The sequence below is a fragment of the Salmo salar genome, chromosome ssa01 (assembly GCF_905237065.1).
Source record: "Salmo salar chromosome ssa01, Ssal_v3.1, whole genome shotgun sequence".
NCBI classification, from domain to species: domain Eukaryota; kingdom Metazoa; phylum Chordata; class Actinopteri; order Salmoniformes; family Salmonidae; genus Salmo; species Salmo salar.
This window is the reverse complement of record NC_059442.1, coordinates 79,941,963-79,960,222: the sequence shown is the minus strand read 5'-3', so window position 1 is coordinate 79,960,222 and position 18,260 is coordinate 79,941,963. Positions and strand designations below refer to the sequence as shown.

Below are 18,260 nucleotides of genomic sequence, written 5' to 3'. Positions count from 1 at the left end.
AGTTTGAAGGTAGGCCTTGAAATACATCCACAGGTACACCTCCAATTGACTCAAATGATGTCAATTAGCATATCAGAAGCTTCTAAAGCCATGACATCATTTTCTGGAACTTTCCAAGCTGTTTAAACGCACAGTCAACTTAGTGTATGTAAACTTCTGACCCACTGGAATTGTGATACAATGAATTACAAGTGATGTAATCTGTCTGTAAACAATTGTTGGAAAAATTACTTGTGTAATGCACAAAGTAGATGTCCTAACCGACTTGCCAAAACTATAGTTTGTTAACAAGAAATTTGTGGAGTGGTTGAAAAACGAGTTTTAATGACTCCAACCTAAGTGTATGTAAACTTACGACTTCAACTGTACAGTATATACACACACATATCCATTGATACTTGAAGAATATAACTTATAAATGCCTCATGAGCTTAGCTCAACTGTCACACTCCATGAGAACCCAGAATATAAGCTTGTTTGATAAATGTAAACAAACACTGTATAGCCTCATAACATGGTTAAAACAATAATTTTGATATCATGGATGGATGGTCAGTCCTTGCATCCATAGCTATGTCTATTAATCTGAGAGGGGTTACATTTCTCCTTACTCATCCCTCATCTTTTTACAAAACAGAGGGGTGACCGTTTTGTTGTTGTTTCAACAGCTATCAAGATATCAAAGTGTCACCAACAAAAAGTTAAACAATAAGCCTATAGCAAATGCAGCATATGGCATTCATTTTTCACATGTAAATAGCACTTACAGTCGTGCTCAAAGCATGCCATTCCATGAGCGCAGCATTTATTTTTCTACTCTAATCAATGAGCCCAATCAGTCCTCCATGACAACAAAATCATAAACAACAGAGTAGGGCTGGCTAATAAGTCCTTCATTTTGGGGTTATGCTCAGGTAAAACAATTTGGCTAATCTATACTTCCATATTTCCAAGTCCTACTCTTGAAGATCAAGGGGTATAACATTTATTGAAATGACTGGAATTCTGTTAGACTTTGGTTTTTAATGTAAACATATCATTTTATAGTATTATTATATGTAGTAGAAAGCGATGGGTTAGAGGAAGCCTACATAACCAAACCATAAAGCAAAATGTAACATCCATATATGGCCAGCTATGTAACCTTTAACATTGATTTATCCTGCAATAGATGTGGTTCAATTGGTAACATACATTTTTGTCTTCTTCTAAGGCCTCTTAAGGGGAAAGTAATATAATGTAATCAGATTACGTTACCGAGTTTGGGTTATCCAAAATTTACTTTACTGATTACAATTTTGGACAGTTAACAAGTAACTGTAACAGATTACACTTAGAAAGTAACATACCCAACCCTGTACTCCGCATACTGTATTACTGAATGCTGAAATCTAATATTTTCAAAGACAAAGTAAAATCAAAGCATATTTCTTGGGAATATATGGTTGCACAGTAGAATAAAACAAATCTGAACCGTAAAAGGTGCCATAGAAACAGTTTATATTCATTGGCCCTATTCATCAACCCTCAAAATAATGTAATGTTGAGGGTGATTTCTGTTCAGAAATGTAACTACCTTCCCCAATGACAGCGATAAATCAGATGGGGACAGCAATTCTCAAATGTTATAAGTTGGCTTGAAATAATACAAATACAGAGCGAATTTTCTATAAGGCATATGACCGTTGAGCTTGGTGGAACAGACCTATCATTAAAAAAAACACTTGTTTATTTGTGATTGGTTCTATCTTCAGTGAATATTCCTTTCTTAAGTAGATACAGTACACAATGGCTGACATTTTGATAACACATACTTATTACGTCAAATAATATCAAGTCACACTCTTCCAGCTTGCATTTCAAAACAGATTTGGATTGCAACAGTGCCTTCGGAAAGTATTCAGACTAGAGGTCGAATGATTAATTAGGGCCGATTTTAAGTTTTCATAACAATCGGTAATCGGCATTTTTGGACGCTGATTATGGCCGATTACATTGCACTCCACGAGGAGACTGCGTGCAGGCTGACTACCTGTTGCGCGAGTGCAGCAAGGAGCCAAGGTAAGTTGCTAGCTAGCATTAAACTTATCATATAAAAAACTATCAATCTTAACATAATCACTAGTTAACTACACATGGTTGATGATATTACTAGTTTATCTAGCTTGTCCTGCGTTAATTTATCATCAAATCAGAGCCTACTTCACCAAACGGGTGATGATTTAACAAGCGCATTTGCGAAAAAAGTACTGTCGTTGCACCAATGTGTACCTAACCATTAACATCAATGCCTTTCTTAAAATCAATACACAAGTATATTTTTTTTAAACCTGCATATTTAGTCAATATTGCCTGCTAACCTGCATTTATTTTAAATAGGGAAATTGTGTCACTTCTCTTGCGATCTGTGCAAGCAGAGTCAGGGTATTTGCAGCAGTTTGGGCCGCCTTGCTCGTTGCGAACTGTGTGAAGACCATTTCTTCCTAACAAAGACCGTAATTAATTATGACTTTTATGACTTCAAGTCTATCAACTCCCGAGATTAGGCTGGCAAAACTATAGTGCCTATAAGAACATCCAATAGTCAAAGGTAGATGAAATACAAATGGTATAGAGAGAAATAGTCCTATGATTCCTATAATAACTACAACCTAAAACTTCTTAAGTGGGAATATTGAAGACTCATGTTAAAAGGAACCACCAGCTTTCATATGTTCTCATGTTCTGAGCAAGGAACTTAAACGTTAGCTTTTTTACATGGCACATATTGCACTTTTACTTTCTTCTCCAACACTGTGTTTTTGCATTATTTAAACCAAATTGAACATGTGTCATTATTTATTTGAGACTAAATTGATTTTATTTATGTATTATATTACGTTAAAATAAAAGTGTTCATTCAGTATTGCTGTGATTGTCATTATTACAAATATATAGAAATCGGCCAATTAATCGGTATCGGTGTCACGTCCTGACCATTAATAGGGGTTATTGGTTATTGTAGTTTGTTCAGGACGTGGCAGGGGGTATTTGTTTTATGTGGTTCGGGGTGTGTGTTTATGTAGAGGGGTGTTTGATTTATGTATTCCGGGGTTTTGGTCTATGTTCCGTGTAGTCATTCTATTTCTATGTTTAGGTAATTGGGATTGGGGCCTTCAATTGGAGGCAGCTGTTTATCGTTGCCTCTGATTGAAGGTCCTATAATTAGGAGTGTGTTTGTTATGGGAATTGTGGGAGGCTGTTCTTTGCACTGATGTGTTTGGCCTGCAAGACTGTTCGTTTGTTTATTGTTTTGTTTATTTAAGTGTTCACAATAAAAGTTAAGATGAGCACTCAACCCGCTGCGCCTTGGTCCAATTACTACGACGACCGTGACAGAACCTCCCACCACCAACGGACCAAGCAACGGGGTAAGGAGCAAAAAATGAATTTTGTGGACTATAAGGAGTACTGGACTTGGGAAAACATCTTGGAGGGTAAAGGATCCTACACATGAGAGGAGATCCAGGCTGGAAGGGATCGCCTCCCATGGAGAAATAGCGAGGGAGGAATGGCGAAGGTGGAGTGAAGACCGGGACTATTATATGAGAACACGGATGGCAAGAAAGCCGGATAGGTTTCCCCAATAATTTTTTTGGGGGGGCACACGGGTAGTTTGGCTAGGGCAGGCAGTAGACCTGAGCCAACTATCCGTGTGTGCCATGCTCGAGTGAGCACTCAGTCCGTAGGGGTTGTGTGCTCCAGACCTCCAGTAATGCTTCACGGCCCAGTGTATCCTGTTCCCGCTCCTCGCACTAGCCCTGAGGTGCGTGTATCCAGTATGGCGTCTCCAAATCCAGCACCACGCACCAGGCTTCCAGTGCGTCAGCCCAGTCCAACTCGTCCTGTTCCTGCTCCTCGCACTAGCCCTGAGGTGCGTGTATCCAGTATGGCGTCTCCAAAGCCAGCACCACGCACCAGGCTTCCAGTGCGTCAGCCCAGTCCAACTCATCCTGTTCCTGCTCCTCGCACTAGCCCTGAGGTGCGTGTATCCAGTATGGCGTCTCCAAAGCCAGCACCACACACCAGGCTTCCAGTGCGTCAGCCCAGTCCAACTCGTCCTGTTCCTGCTCCTCGCACTAGCCCTGAGGTGCGTGTCTCCAGTCTGGCACATCCAAAGCCAGCACCACGCACCAGGCTTCCAGTGCATCAGCCCAGTCCAGTACGTCCTGTTCCTGCTCCTTGCATTAGCCTTCGGGTGCGTGTCTCCAGTCTGATACCTCCAGTACCAGCCCCACCCACCAGGCTTCCAGTGCGTCAGCCCAGTCCAACTCGTCCTGTTCCTGCTCCTCGCACTAGCCCTGAGGTGCGTGTCTCCAGTCTGGCACATCCAAAGCCAGCACCACGCACCAGGCTTCCAGTGCATCAGCCCAGTCCAGTACGTCCTGTTCCTGCTCCTTGCATTAGCCTTGGGGTGCGTGTCTCCAGTCTGATACCTCCAGTACCAGCCCCACCCACCAGGCTTCCAGTGCGTCAGCCCAGTCCAACTCGTCCTGTTCCTGCTCCTCGCACTAGCCCTGAGGTGCGTGTATCCAGTATGGCGTCTCCAAAGCCAGCACCACACACCAGGCTTCCAGTGCGTCAGCCCAGTCCAACTCGTCCTGTTCCTGCTCCTTGCACTAGCCCTGAGGTGCGTGTCTCCAGTCTGGCACATATCCAAAGCCAGCACCACGCACCAGGCTTCCAGTGCGTCAGCCCAGTCCAACTCGTCCTGTTCCTCCTCCTCGCACTAGCCTTGGGGTGCGTGTCTCCAGTCTGGTACCTCCACTACCAGCCCCACGCATCAGGCTTTCAGTGCGCAGTTCCCGTCCAGAGCTTCCGATGACAGTACCCCGTCCAGAGCTTCCGACGACAGTACCCCGTCCAGAGCTTCCGGCGACAGTACCCCGTCCAGAGTGTCCGGCGATAGTGCCCCGTCCAGAGTGTCCGGCGACAGTGCCCCGTTTAGAGATGGCCCACAGTCCGGAACCAAGAGAGACGGCCCACAGTCCGGAACCAAGAGAGACGGCCTACAGTCCGGAACCGGCACAGCCAGAGTCGACCTACAGTCTGGAGCTCCCAGAGTCGACCTACAGTCTGGAGCTCCCAGAGTCGCACTACAGTCTGGAGCTCCCAGAGTCGCACTACAGTCTGGGGCTCCCAGAATCGCACTACAGTCTGGAGCTCCCAGAGTCGCACTACAGTCTGGAGCTCCCAGAGTCGCACTACAGTCTGGAGCTCCCAGAGTCGCACTACAGTCTGGAGCTCCCAGAGTCGCACTACAGTCCGGAGCTCCCAGAGTCGCACTACAGTCCGGAGCGCCCAGAGTCGCACTACAGTCCGGAGCGCCCAGAGTCGCACTACAGTCCGGAGCGCCCAGAGTCGCACTACAGTCCGGAGCGCCCAGAGTCGCACTACAGTCCGGAGCGCCCAGAGTCGCACTACAGTCCGGAGCGCCCAGAGTCGCACTACAGTCCGGAGCGCCCAGAGTCGCACTACAGTCCGGAGCGCCCAGAGTCGCTCTTCTGCCCGAGGTCTACAGCGAAGCGCTTCAGGCCGAGGTCTACAGCAAGGAGCTTCAGCCAAAGGTATTCTGCGGGGGTGGATAGGTTAGGTGGTGGACTAAGGCCAGAACCTGAGCCACCTCCACAGTAGGAGGATTGGGGAGGGGGGGTGTAGCATGGGAACCGTCAGTGACGGCAGCCACCCTCCCTTCCCTCCCTTTTGTTTGGGGGGTTTATTTTGTGTTTTTTTTTGTATGAGGTGCATCCGGGGTCTGCACCTTGGGGGGGGCTACTGTCATGTCCTGACCAGTAATAGGGGTTATTGGTTATTGTAGTTTGGTCAGGACGTGGCAAGGGGTATTTATTTCATGTGGTTCGGGGTGTGTGTTTATGTGGAGGGGTGTTTGATTTATGTATTCCGGGGTTTTGGTCTATGTTAGTGTATTTCTATGTTCCGTCTAGTCATTCTATGTTTAGGTAATTGGGATTGGGGCCTTCAATTGGAGGCAGCTGTTTATCGTTGCCTCTGATTGAAGGTCCTATAATTAGGAGTGTGTTTGTTATGGGAATTGTGGGAGGCTGTTCTTTGCACTGCTGTGTTTAGCCTGCAAGACTGTTTGTTTGTTTATTGTTTTGTTTATTTAAGTGTTCACAATAAAAGTTAAGATGAGCACTCAACCCGCTGCGCCTTGGTCCAATTACTACGACGACCGTGACAATCGGCTTTTTTTGGTCCTCCAATAATCGCTATTGGCGTTGAAAAATCATAATCGGTCGACCTCTAATTCAGACCCTTTCACTTTTTCCACATTTTGTTAGGTTACAGCCTTATTCTAAAATTGATCAAATAAATGTTTTCCCTCATCAATCTACACTCAATGCCCCATAATGAGAAAGCAAAAACTGTTTTTTTATACATTTCTACTAATTTATTTAACAAATGAAACTGAAAATACACATTTACATAAGTAAATAAGTAAGACCCTTTACTTAGAACTTTGTTGAAACACCTTTTGCAGCGATTCCAGCCTCGAGTCTTATTGGGAATGACTCTACAAGCTTGGCACACCTGTATTTGGGGAGTTTCTCCCATTCTTCTCTGCAGATCCTCTCAACCTCTGTCAGGTTGGATGGGGAGCGTTGCTGCACAGCTATTTTCAGGCTCTCCAGAGAGGTTCGATCAGGTTCAAGTCCGGGCTCTGGCTGGGCCACTCAAGGACATTCAGAAACTTGTCCCAAAGACACTCCTGCGACGTCTTGGCTGTGTGCTTAGGGTCATTGTCCTGTTGGAAGGTGAGTTCAATCTTGGTTTCATCAGACCAGAGAATCTTGTTTCTCATGGTCTGAGAGTCTTTAGGTGCCTTTTGGCAAACTCCAAGCGGGCTGTCATGTGCCCTTTACTGAGGAGTGGCTTCCATCTGGTCACTCTACCATAAAGGCCTGATTGGTGGAGTGCTGCAGAGATGGTTGTCCTTCTGGAAGGTTCTCCCATCTCGACAGAGGAACTCAAGGTTCTTGGTCAGGGAGGTGACCAAGGTCCTTCTTCCCTGAGTGCTCAGTTTGGCCGGGCGGCCAGCTCTAGAAAGAGTCTTGGTGGTTCCAAACTTCTTTCATTTAAGAATGATGGAGGCCACTGTGTTCTTGGGGACCTTCAATGCTGCAGGAATGTGTTGGTACTCTTCCCCAGATCTGTGCCCGGACACAATCCTGTCTCGGAGCTCAACAGACAATTCCTTCGACCTCATGGCTTGGTTTTTGCTCTGACATGCACTGTCAACTGTGGGACCTTATATAGACAGGTGTGAGGTGTCCAATCAAGGATGATCAATGGAAACAGGATGCACCTGAACTCAATTTCGAGACTCAAAGCAAAGGGTCTGAACACTTATGTAAACAAGGTATTTCGTTTTTTTTATTTAATAAATTAGCAAAAATGTCTTAAAACCTGTTTTCACTTTGTCATTATGGGGTATTGTCTGTAGATTGCTGTGGATTTTTTTTTATGTCATCCATTTTTTAATAAGGCTGTAATGTAACAAAATGTGGAAAAAGTCAAGGGGTCTGAATACTTTCCGAGGGCATACAGAGCTTTTGAGATAAATGTGGCCACTGTATAAAGACTGACACCGTGTCTTGGGATACTCATTGAAGCAACGCTTATTTCCAAAATGGCTGCCCTTCCTGTTCTTGCATGGATAGAATGTCGCAATACTAATTACTGAAACTAAAACTTTTTGAATGAGACAGTAACAAGTGCCAACAGCAGTTACTAATACAGTTATCATGCAGAGGCATTTTGTCCTTGCAACACCTCTTCTGACTGCAAACAAAATCCACGTCTGAATGTTTTGTTCACTTAAAGACTATAATCAATGGAAGGAATGAAAAGCTATTACTTACCTGAGTGAAACCCAGCGAGGGAGCTTAGCAGCCTGGCATTCAGATTGGCTCCATCAAATAGTTCCACTGAGTCATTCATTGCTGTCTGAAAGTAGGCAAACTGCCCAAATACCACTGAGGAGGCAAAATGGGGACATCATACAGGTTCTCAGTACATGTAAAATGTGTCTACAAAACAATCACATCCCCAAATGGTAAATTGAGTGCTTAAATGGAAAATTGGGATTTGGTGTCTTGTCAACAATGACACAAAGCTAGCGTGCTAACCACTCGTCTACCAAAACCATTGTTGTTATACTGTAGGCTGGGGCTGACTCAGGTCTCAGGGTGGGTGATGTCACCACACAATGGGCTAGCCAACACTGTTTAAAACCTCTTGGGGCTAGGGGGCAGTATTGAGAATTTTGAAAAAAATATGTGCCCATTTTTAACTGCCTCCTACACCAACTCAGAAGCTAGAATATGCATATTATTGTTCAGGTTTGGATAGAAAACACTCTGAATTTTCTAAAACTGTTTGAATAGTGTCTAAGTATAACAGAACTCATATGGCAGTCAAAACCCTGAGACAAATTCTGACAGGAAGTGGATACCTGATGTGTTGAATTACCTTTAAGCCTATGCCATTGAAACACACAGGGGCTTATTAATCTTTGAGCACTTCCTATGGCTTCCACTAGATGTCACCAGTCTTTAGAAAGTGGTTTGAGTCTTCTACTGTGAGAACTGAACGAACAAGAGCCTTGGAACGGTGATGGCCGATTAGACTCTTGCGCGCGAGTTCATGTTGGGTACGCTCGTTCCAAAACGTTTTAAAAGAGAATGCAAACGTCCGCCTTGAATATTATTCATGTTCTGGTTAAAAAAGGCACTAATGATTTATGCTATACAACGTTTGACATGTTTGAACGAACGTAAATATTTTTTTTCCCCTCGTTCATGACGAGAAGTCCGGCTGGCATAGATCATGTGCTAACAACACGGAGCTTTTTGGACATAAATTATGAGCTTTTTCGAACAAAACTACATTTGTTATGGACCTGGGATTCCTGGAAGTGACATCTGATGAAGAGAATCAAAGGTAATGGATTATTTACATAGTATTTTCGATTTTAGATCTCTCCAACATGGCGGTTAGTCTGTATCGCAAAGCGTATTTTTCTGGGCGCAGTGCTCAGATTATTGCAAAGTGTGATTTCCCAGTAAGGTTATTTTTAAATCTGGCAATCCGGTTGCGTTCAAGAGATGTAAATCTATAATTCTTTGAATGACAATATAATATTTTACCAATGTTTTCGAATAGTAATTATTTAATTTGTTGTGCTGCTTGACTGGCGGTTATTGGAGGGAAACGATTTCCTCAACATCAACGCCATAGTAAAACGCTGTTTTTGGATATAAATATGAACTTGATAGAACAAAAAATGCATGCATTGTCTAACATAATGTCCTAGGAGTGTCATCTGATGGAGATTGTCAAAGGTTAGTGCATCATTTTAGCTGGTTTTCTGCTTTTGGTGACGCCTGTCTTTGAATTGACAAAACATTACACACAGCTAAATTCAATGTACTCTCCTTACATAATCTAACTTTATGCTTTTGCCGTAAAGCCTTTTTGAAATCGGACAACGTGGTTAGATTAAGGAGATGTTTATCTTTCAAAGGGTGTAAGATAGTTGTATGTTTGAGAAATTTGAATCATGACATTTAATTGTTTTCAAATTTGGCGGTCTTGATATTTCACCTGTTGTTGATTGGGTGTACCAGGGGTGGGACGCTTGCATCCCACATAGCCCATAGAGGTTAACTAGCGATTTCACATCTGCTACACCAGGTCATGCATGATAAACACACACTGAGGCATAGATACATATCTTATGCAGTTAGAGATGTTTTGGATGTCATACCTGCTGCATATCACTCACAATTAAGAAAGCATGACTTGTGTGAGTACAAACAAGAACCAGCGCCATCTCTAGCATACCTTGTCCATGATTCATCACTTCATGACTGGTCTATGCTTTCTATAAGCCTGAATATGAGGAGATTTCAGGGATGTCAATTTAAAATAGTCTAGAGAATTGTATTGGATTCACTGTCCACCATGCCTCCATAAAGGTCTCAACCAAAAATTTGATATCAGATAATTTCTTACATGCATGTGTTATATTGATTTGTCTTGCCATCCAGGTCTGCACTGTCATTTTGCACATACTGTACGTATATATTAGATTCTGTAACTACTATGTGCCCATCACATTGATATACAATTATTAGAGGTACACCATTTTTTTTTTTTTAAATAGGTCACTCTAATTATATCTACAGCCACCACACCCCATGTGCGTAATGGTCATTAAGGCGGGTAAGGCGGGTATTCCAAAAGTTTCCAAAGTAATCTTTTTTACTGATGCATAGGTTTTAACTCGGACCGATTTGTATGCATATAATATTTTCTGAACATATGTACCTTTAATTATGAATGAATATGCGCAAAAGTTAATTGAATTGTTTCCACACCCACCATGTGTCATGGGCATGATGGTCATGTGAGGTGAAATGTGTACTTTATATTTTGGGATGTGAGCACTCAGTCTGTTTTACCTGACGAAGATTTGTTTCGGATCTAAATATCATCAATAAAGCAGGGAATTGGGAGCAAAAACAGTGTGCAGGCCTTCCTGTTCTAAGATTGAGGGGAGACCACTGGATTTTAGCTAACGATAACATTGCCATCAGTCTAATGTAAATGTGATGACATGATGATGATGGCTAAGCTGTTTCCTACTAAATATTTGCCTACTTTAGCAATGTCATCACATTTCCAGGCCACCAGTGTAATTTAGGCAAAACAGTCATTAGCTCACGTTCTACTTTTGGACATTAATGTGACTACGGAGTCTGTAGAATGCTGATCACAATGGCAACGATGCGACCGAGTGACGGAGGAGCAACCCACGAATAGGCAGATAAATCAGAGGTGTAAAACTAGTCAAGCGTAGCATAAGTTTAAGTGTTGCATTAATAATGATGCATTTGATTAACCTCACCAAATTCTCCAGAGACAGTGATATAGTAGGAGCAGGTTTGCCCAGCAGTGTAGTTGTGGGGGAAGTTAGGAGATAGTACCACGCCTTCAGATCCATTATAATGGCCACCACATGGAGCTGAAAGACAACAAAACAACCTCAGTGTTACTCAATTCCCAGAGACAATATTCCTGAATGGACAAGCACCATGGATTAGCATGGGATAAAAGTCAGTGCACTAGCTGTGAGCTGTGGTGTTGGAACAAGAATGTTCTAGGATAGATCTAAACTCACTGTACAGAATATCAACAGTTTCAGACCAACATTAAGCCTATCAGTCCCGAGCAAAAATCTGCTTTTTATTTATCTGACTTTCATTTATCTGTATGTCCAGCCCTTATATTTACAATAAAGTGTTTTACCTATTTATTTTCAGGACAACCAGGCCACAAGTAAAACACAAACAATTTTAAATAAAGAGTTGCATTCATGAGTTGTAAAATATAAAAAGGTCAGCTAAAGAAAAAACGTGATACAAAGGAATTTATATGAATGCTGCAATTACAGAAATGTTTTTTCTCAGTGGAAAATGAATATCCAACTAGCAACTGTGTGGAGTATGTAATCTGTGACAGCAACTATGTGAGTTTATTACAGTATTATAGACACTACTTCCTTGGATTTCCTATGACCTATGTACATTTTACATTTACATTTTAGTCATTTAGCAGACGCTCTTATCCAGAGCGACTTACAGTAGTGAATGCATACATTTCATAAATTTTTTGTACTGGCCCCCTGTGGGAATCGAACCCACAACCCTGGCGTTGCACACACCATGCTGGCATTGCAAACACCATGCTCTACCAACTGAGCCACAGGGAACTAGAAGAACCCCTTACCTTCTAACGACTCTTGTGTAGCTTGTGAGCATCATAGAGCATGTGAGTGTTTGTGAGAATCTCAGATTTACATAGATAGCTTTTAATAGTTTGTAGCTCAAACTATTCAGACTCTACAGACGTTTTTGTAAAAAGACCCAGCCCGGGCCCCTTTGGGAACCGCCCTTGTCTCACAAACACCGCTCTAGCTCAGCCCCCGTTAATCACACATACAACTGATGCAGAAGAAATAGACATATCTAACGGTACAACCCAGAAGTCTGTAGCTCAAACACACAATGTTTAAAATAGGTATGCAGTCCAAATTGACTGGCGTGTTAAAGTTGCCCTTAAGCATGTGTAAATTCTTAATATGGCCTGTAATGGGTCCAGAGATGAAATATACTGATGTCAATGGCTCCATGGAAACACACGTGGCTTCACTTTAAAGGGGAATTTCACCCAGGCTCTGTCATGGCATATAGTCATTACGATATTAACAACATTACGTTTTTATCATAAACATCACAAGCTAACTAGCAAATTTAAATTTCACTGGTAGAATCGGGAAGTTTCGAATCCCTGTGTATTCGTCTGTTCATAGTGAACCACTAAGTGCTGCATTCATAGCGAATGCTGATACCGCCCGCTAGGTAGAGGAGGCTAATGGCATTGTTTACTTCGAACGACCAACACACAGTAATCTCAGAAATTCTCTAGGCAAGATTTTTGTGAAAATGTTTGTTTTTCAGTAATGTTTTCCATCATGCCCATGTAGTGTTCTGTGCATGGCTGTGCTAATTACAAACAAGCACAAAATTAGTTATCTTTCACCATCCTACCTACTAGAGATTCACCCCAATTCTGCCAGTGGCTTGCAGCTAACAAGAATGATGCGGTGACCAAATAATATCAGAGGGATTTTCAGGCTGAACTGATGGGGAATTCATTTCGACGACAACTGAGAAGTGATGCGATACGTCAATTTTGTTTCCTTCACAACAAAACAAAAGATTTGCAATTAAAGGTTACCTAATGTTAGCTAGCTTGCAAGGGTGCCTGGGTAAATTAGCTAGCTAGATAACGTTACAGTCCTGTATTGAACTTTCAAAGCCATCAGCTAAATCATATAGCTATCTTTTGGTTTCCATACTTTTGGTTTAAATTTTGCCTATGCTATGGTAGTCACTGCTAGACTGGTAGCTACCATCAGTAAAGTAAAAATGCTTGTTTGTGCTATCTTTGACTGGCGTTAGCTAACTTCAGCTAGCTAATGTTACCAAAAAAGAGTATCTCAATTTGGTAGCCATCTATTCCACCCTTGGATAATACTCCATTACTAAAAATAGAATAGTCAATATAGCTAACTCACTCTCTGTGTGTTGGTAGCAATGATGAATGTGCATAAATTGTCTATGGTTGGTTAGTTGATTCTCATACAGTCTCAGCTGCCAATTTAGTGACGCTAGTTAGCTAATAGCAAGCTGACAATATTGAAATGTCCATGTTAGGTATGCTTAGCTATAAACTATAAAAATAAAGAGAGTCACACACTCCATATATAAACTCCCAGTAATTTATTGGGTAAATCATCAACGTTTCGGCATCACTGTGCCTTCTTCAAGGTGAAGAAGGCACAGTATTAGAATAGCTAGCCATTCTAATAGAGATCAATACAATTAGTGGGGTGGTTAAATTGTGTATTGTTGTGTATTTTGTTGTAGGTGTACAGAATTGGATTCTACCAACCCCTAGCTCCGCACAAGGTAAAGGTAAGTTGGCCAAAATATTTACAAGCTGATGGCTAAGATACACTATGCATGATATAAACATGAATTGGGTAGTGTTTGTATAATTTGTGTTATGGGGTTACAGGTTTAAAGGTACCCTGAGGACCACAGAGTAGCTTCCAGACCATGTAATTGTAACAGGGTTGGTTATGTTTCCATTTGCCTCTAAAGAAATGTGTATTTAATGTTCAAGCATTCTTATTGGTTGGTTCAACTCTGATGACAATAAGGCGTGTTGTGATTGGCCCCACTTGCAGCTAGCGGGAGATCGCGAACGTCAGGTCTTCCCAGTATGAAAATGTGATGCAAGGGGTAGGTCACGTTCTGAATACTGTTTTATATTTTATATTTTACAATGTGTACAAGTTTGCTGTACATTACTGATTTATACATGTGTGGGTATATGGTACCTGTTAGGGATTGAGGGGCTTTCTGGGATGTGCTTTGGCATATGATTGCTGTAAATAAGTGTGTTAGCTAGCATACACCGATGTAATGGTCACATAAGCCCACTGCTAACACAGTTGTCTTCATGCTACATATTTTGCCATCGACAGCCATCAATATCGTTAAGCCCTGCACAACTAACGTGCTGTTTCCCATTTAACAACAGGTATTTACACATGTTGTATTTTTGTATTTTGTTTGCCCAGTATGAAAATTTGAGGCAAGGGATTTTGCCATCGACAGCCATCAATATCGTTAAGCCCTGTACAACTAATGTGCTGTTTCCCATTTAACAACAGAAATAAATGATGCTCAACTGGGACCACTGGCTGATGTGATTTATTAGGAGAAAACACAATGCAAGGAGAGTACGATATACATCTGTTACATAATCAATTTAGTCTATACCTCTTCTCCTTTTAACCGGAGTTTTACAAAAAAAGGTATCTGGAGCCATTCCACAGTGCCCTGCTGAAAAATACCCCAAAGCGGGGGCATTTTGGGCACACAAGCATGACTGAGCGGACACACCTTACGGTTATGGAGCACAACAAGATTGTGGGACAGAAACCAGCAAGAGATACTGAAAGGTATAAAATCAAGACTACAACAGTAATGACACAACCATCTCATTCATCTCTCTGCAGATTGTCTAACCACAATACAATGACATGTCTACCCCTGCAAAGGGCTACTATTGACAAGAATGATCTGTCAAAGTCAATGGGCTGGGGGAGGTTTACAGGCAGTACTTTGAGATGAGGAAGGGGGTTTTGGTTGTGCAGCGTTGTGCTTAGACAGTAAATGTTTTGTTGTGTATATGAGCGATTGACATGCCATTTCTCTTCAATCTCCCATACACAACAATTAATATGTGTAAGAACTGTCTTCCTAAGACTATTTACACCTTCTTTAGGGAGAGCCCATCCCTTCGTTGACTGATCTTTCCTCTCAAAAGCAGCTCCCAATGTCCCCTCATTGTCCCTAAACAATACGCTAGCTGGTCTCATTTGGTTGATACCTTTACCAAAAGGTGTGTTGGCCTACGTCCCTTCCACAAAAAGTGCAAAATGCTAAGACCACATCCATGTCTTTCCAGGAGACATGCAGTACCAGCAAATCTTCTGCAAGAAGACCATACAGTTGGTGGTTAAGTAGCCCTACACCACTTTCAGCAGAGTTTTATCCATAAGCACAAAGAATCTCAGCTTCCCCAGCCCAACATTGCCAGTGTACAGAAGCCAGATAAAGGACTATGGCTGCCTTTACACAGGCAGCCCAATCAGATCAGTTCTGACAGATCTGATGTGATTAAGACCAATTAATTGGGCTGCCTGTGTAAACGCAGCTAGTGTGGTTCAGCATGGTTCAGCATGTGTTTCAGACCATGTAGAAAAGGGCTCTCCAACCCTGTTCCTGGAGAGCTACCCTCCTGTAGGTTTTCGCTCCAACTCCAGTTGTAACTAACCTGGTTCAGCTTATCAACCAGCTAATTATTAGAATCAGGTGTGCTAGATTAGGATTGGATTGAAAACCTACAGGATGGTAGCTCTCCAGGAACAGGGTTGGAGAGCCCTGACGTAGAACCACCATAAAATAAATATGGATCTTTTCTATCAATCTTTGAAATGTGTCTGCCTTTATGGATTCACATAAGATATTTATATAAACTGTACAGGGGCCAAGGCTCTGTAGCATCAAACAGATGCTAGACATTAAGATATCCAACATTTTTTGTTTTTTTGTCAAAATCTAAAATACAGGAGAGTGTCCACTATTTAATGCTACCTCAAGAGAACTGGGTATTCAAAAACAATGTTATATGGTAAAAGTAACATAAAAAAAAATAGTATGAACAGTGTAGTACAGTTCAGTGTTGCCCTAGTGTGTCAGGTGTAGAGACACACAAGTGCAGAGAACTGTAGCTACAGATTGTTACACCAGATAATGTGATTTACCCAAAGACATCTTGTCTATTTGACATCTTGTCTATTTCAGGTCTTCTCTCATTGATCGAGACAGGTGGGTGTCTACCCCAAAGTACTGCATGTCATGATGACAGAGACCTGTCTCGATCAATGTGTGAGAAGACTTGAAATAGACACAATGGCGGTGCACATATTGTTGTATTACTTTTTTAATAACAGAGCATTTTCTAAATTCAAACTGACCCCCTGCAACTGGACACAGACATTTTATGAGACACCTGTTTCCCCAAATCAAGGACGAAAAATCTCTGTGCAACACCAAACAGTACCAATCCTGTAACTCCCAGTAATGGATACCAAACATCTTTGGTTAAATCACATTATATTGTTTAACAATTTGTATCTAAGAGAACTGGTGATCAGCAGATGATGGGAGAGGTGGTCTTGATGAAATTGCCATTCCAAAGAAACATACAGTATGTTCAGAGATACAATAGAACACTGATTGTAAAACCTCTTCTATTTTAAGTCATAGATATGACTACTGGTAGTTGTTTAGCTAGCTAGCTACATAGCTGGCTAAGTTAGCAAACATAAAAATTAATTGATTCCCCCCACTGTAACACAGTAATATGTTAGCCAGCAATACACAATACGGGTTTCAGTAGATAAACTAAATTTAGCTAGCTAGCTAGGTGGCTTGCAGGAAAGATAATTTATTTAGCTAGGCACCATATTTGTCATCTGCCCTCTTGGTGCTGGCATTGGCTGTAGCTGAGCTTCTAACGTTAGCTAAATCAAACTCTTTGTTTAGAATCCTCTTCGCTATAATGAAACATGTATGGTTGAATGTCACCATGTGGCTAATAAATGCTCCATCATCAAATTCGTGTTGATGAGAGGAATCACTTGAAGAAATTGTGTCTGCTCAGTTCTTTGAGTTTTGCCCAAAGGATTGTTGTTAGTGTCACCCTCCTTTTAAAAAAATCCCAGCTTGGGGAAGGGATGGGGGCCAGAGCACAAAGCATCTCCCAACACAAGTTGTAATCTTTCAGAGACTACAACTTGAAAAACTGTGTGTGCTTGTATATTTAGCACTGAATCCACCGATAGGAACATCGCTGAAAGACGTCCAATGGCTCTATCGAACAAGGACAACCATATCTACACCCCAAAACACGTATAGTGAGATCAGTATAACATAGAGCCTTCGTGAAATGCCACAAAGTAGGACTACATGTATTTTTAGATCTTGCCCCCCCTCCCCCCACCCCATCAATACTGCCATCATAGGGTTATCTATCATTCAGCATGCAAAGCCCTGACCTGCCTTCCTCCTGGGCAATTATGTGTAAAACACATCTCACTGTCCTAGAAATGCCTCAGACATGATAAAAACAAGCCCAGATTCCCCCAGAGTGAAATTCCCCTTTAAGGACATAGCATGAAGGGTGAAATAAAATAATTGAGGGTATCCAACTTTAAAATGTAAGGTCAATGAAAACAGAACACAACCGAGGAAATTTGTCAATGTCAATATTCTATTATCTTACTGTACATGGGCCCCTGGACTAGTAGTGTACTGCTCTCCAAACTACTTAAAGAAACTCTGAATAAATACTGACCAAAGGAGAGAAAATGACTGAACGCACAACGTTAGAGAGCAGCGAGCGCTCACCCTCTTGTTCTCCCTGACCCTAAATCCCTAGTTAACCCTTCTTCTCATTTCCTTTCATAGTATTATTACTCCCTGCCTTCAGAAAATGTCAATCCCAATCGCTTGAAACCCTCATGTGATCTTTCTGCACCTACCTTGTTTCTTTCATCCCCTTGGTCTTTGCTACAATGATCATGGATTTAGATTCTTGCCACATCTCCAGCATGCTAAGCCTCCCAGCGCTCATCCCCCCCAGGTCTGCTCCTTCATCTGCCCACAATACCTTGTGGAGCTCAAAAACCTGGTGTCAGGATGCAGCTGCGGCTCATGGTCCTCTGCATATCAAACACCTTCCCCATACCTTTGATCACATCACCCTCACCTCATACTTTCTATGGCAAGACTGAGTTGGTACTGTAAGAAAAAAACTCTTGGTTGCGGGGTCTACCCTGCCTGAAACTAGAAATTTCACACACATGGAACGAGAGAATTAGGTAACAGTCAGTAATTTGTAGATCATTTTTTAACTGTTTCCACTGTGAGCAGTCAGTGTCATGTCAGGCCAAAGCATCCTTTCTCTTCTAGGTATCAAATGCTGGGTCACTC

General features: G+C 42.1%; 1 protein-coding gene across 1 annotated transcript in view; it reads right to left on the bottom strand.

The window, feature by feature from the left end:
* Positions 1–18,260, bottom strand: part of LOC106612532 (CUB and sushi domain-containing protein 1) — a 556,683-nt gene that overhangs the window by 109,921 nt on the left and 428,502 nt on the right. The window contains exons 31-32 of the mRNA XM_014213739.2: positions 10,973–11,089; positions 7,923–8,036 (exon numbers count right to left, since the gene is read on the bottom strand). Of these exons, the coding sequence (XP_014069214.2) occupies positions 7,923–8,036; positions 10,973–11,089 (231 nt within the window). The remainder of the gene's footprint in view (positions 1–7,922; positions 8,037–10,972; positions 11,090–18,260) is intronic.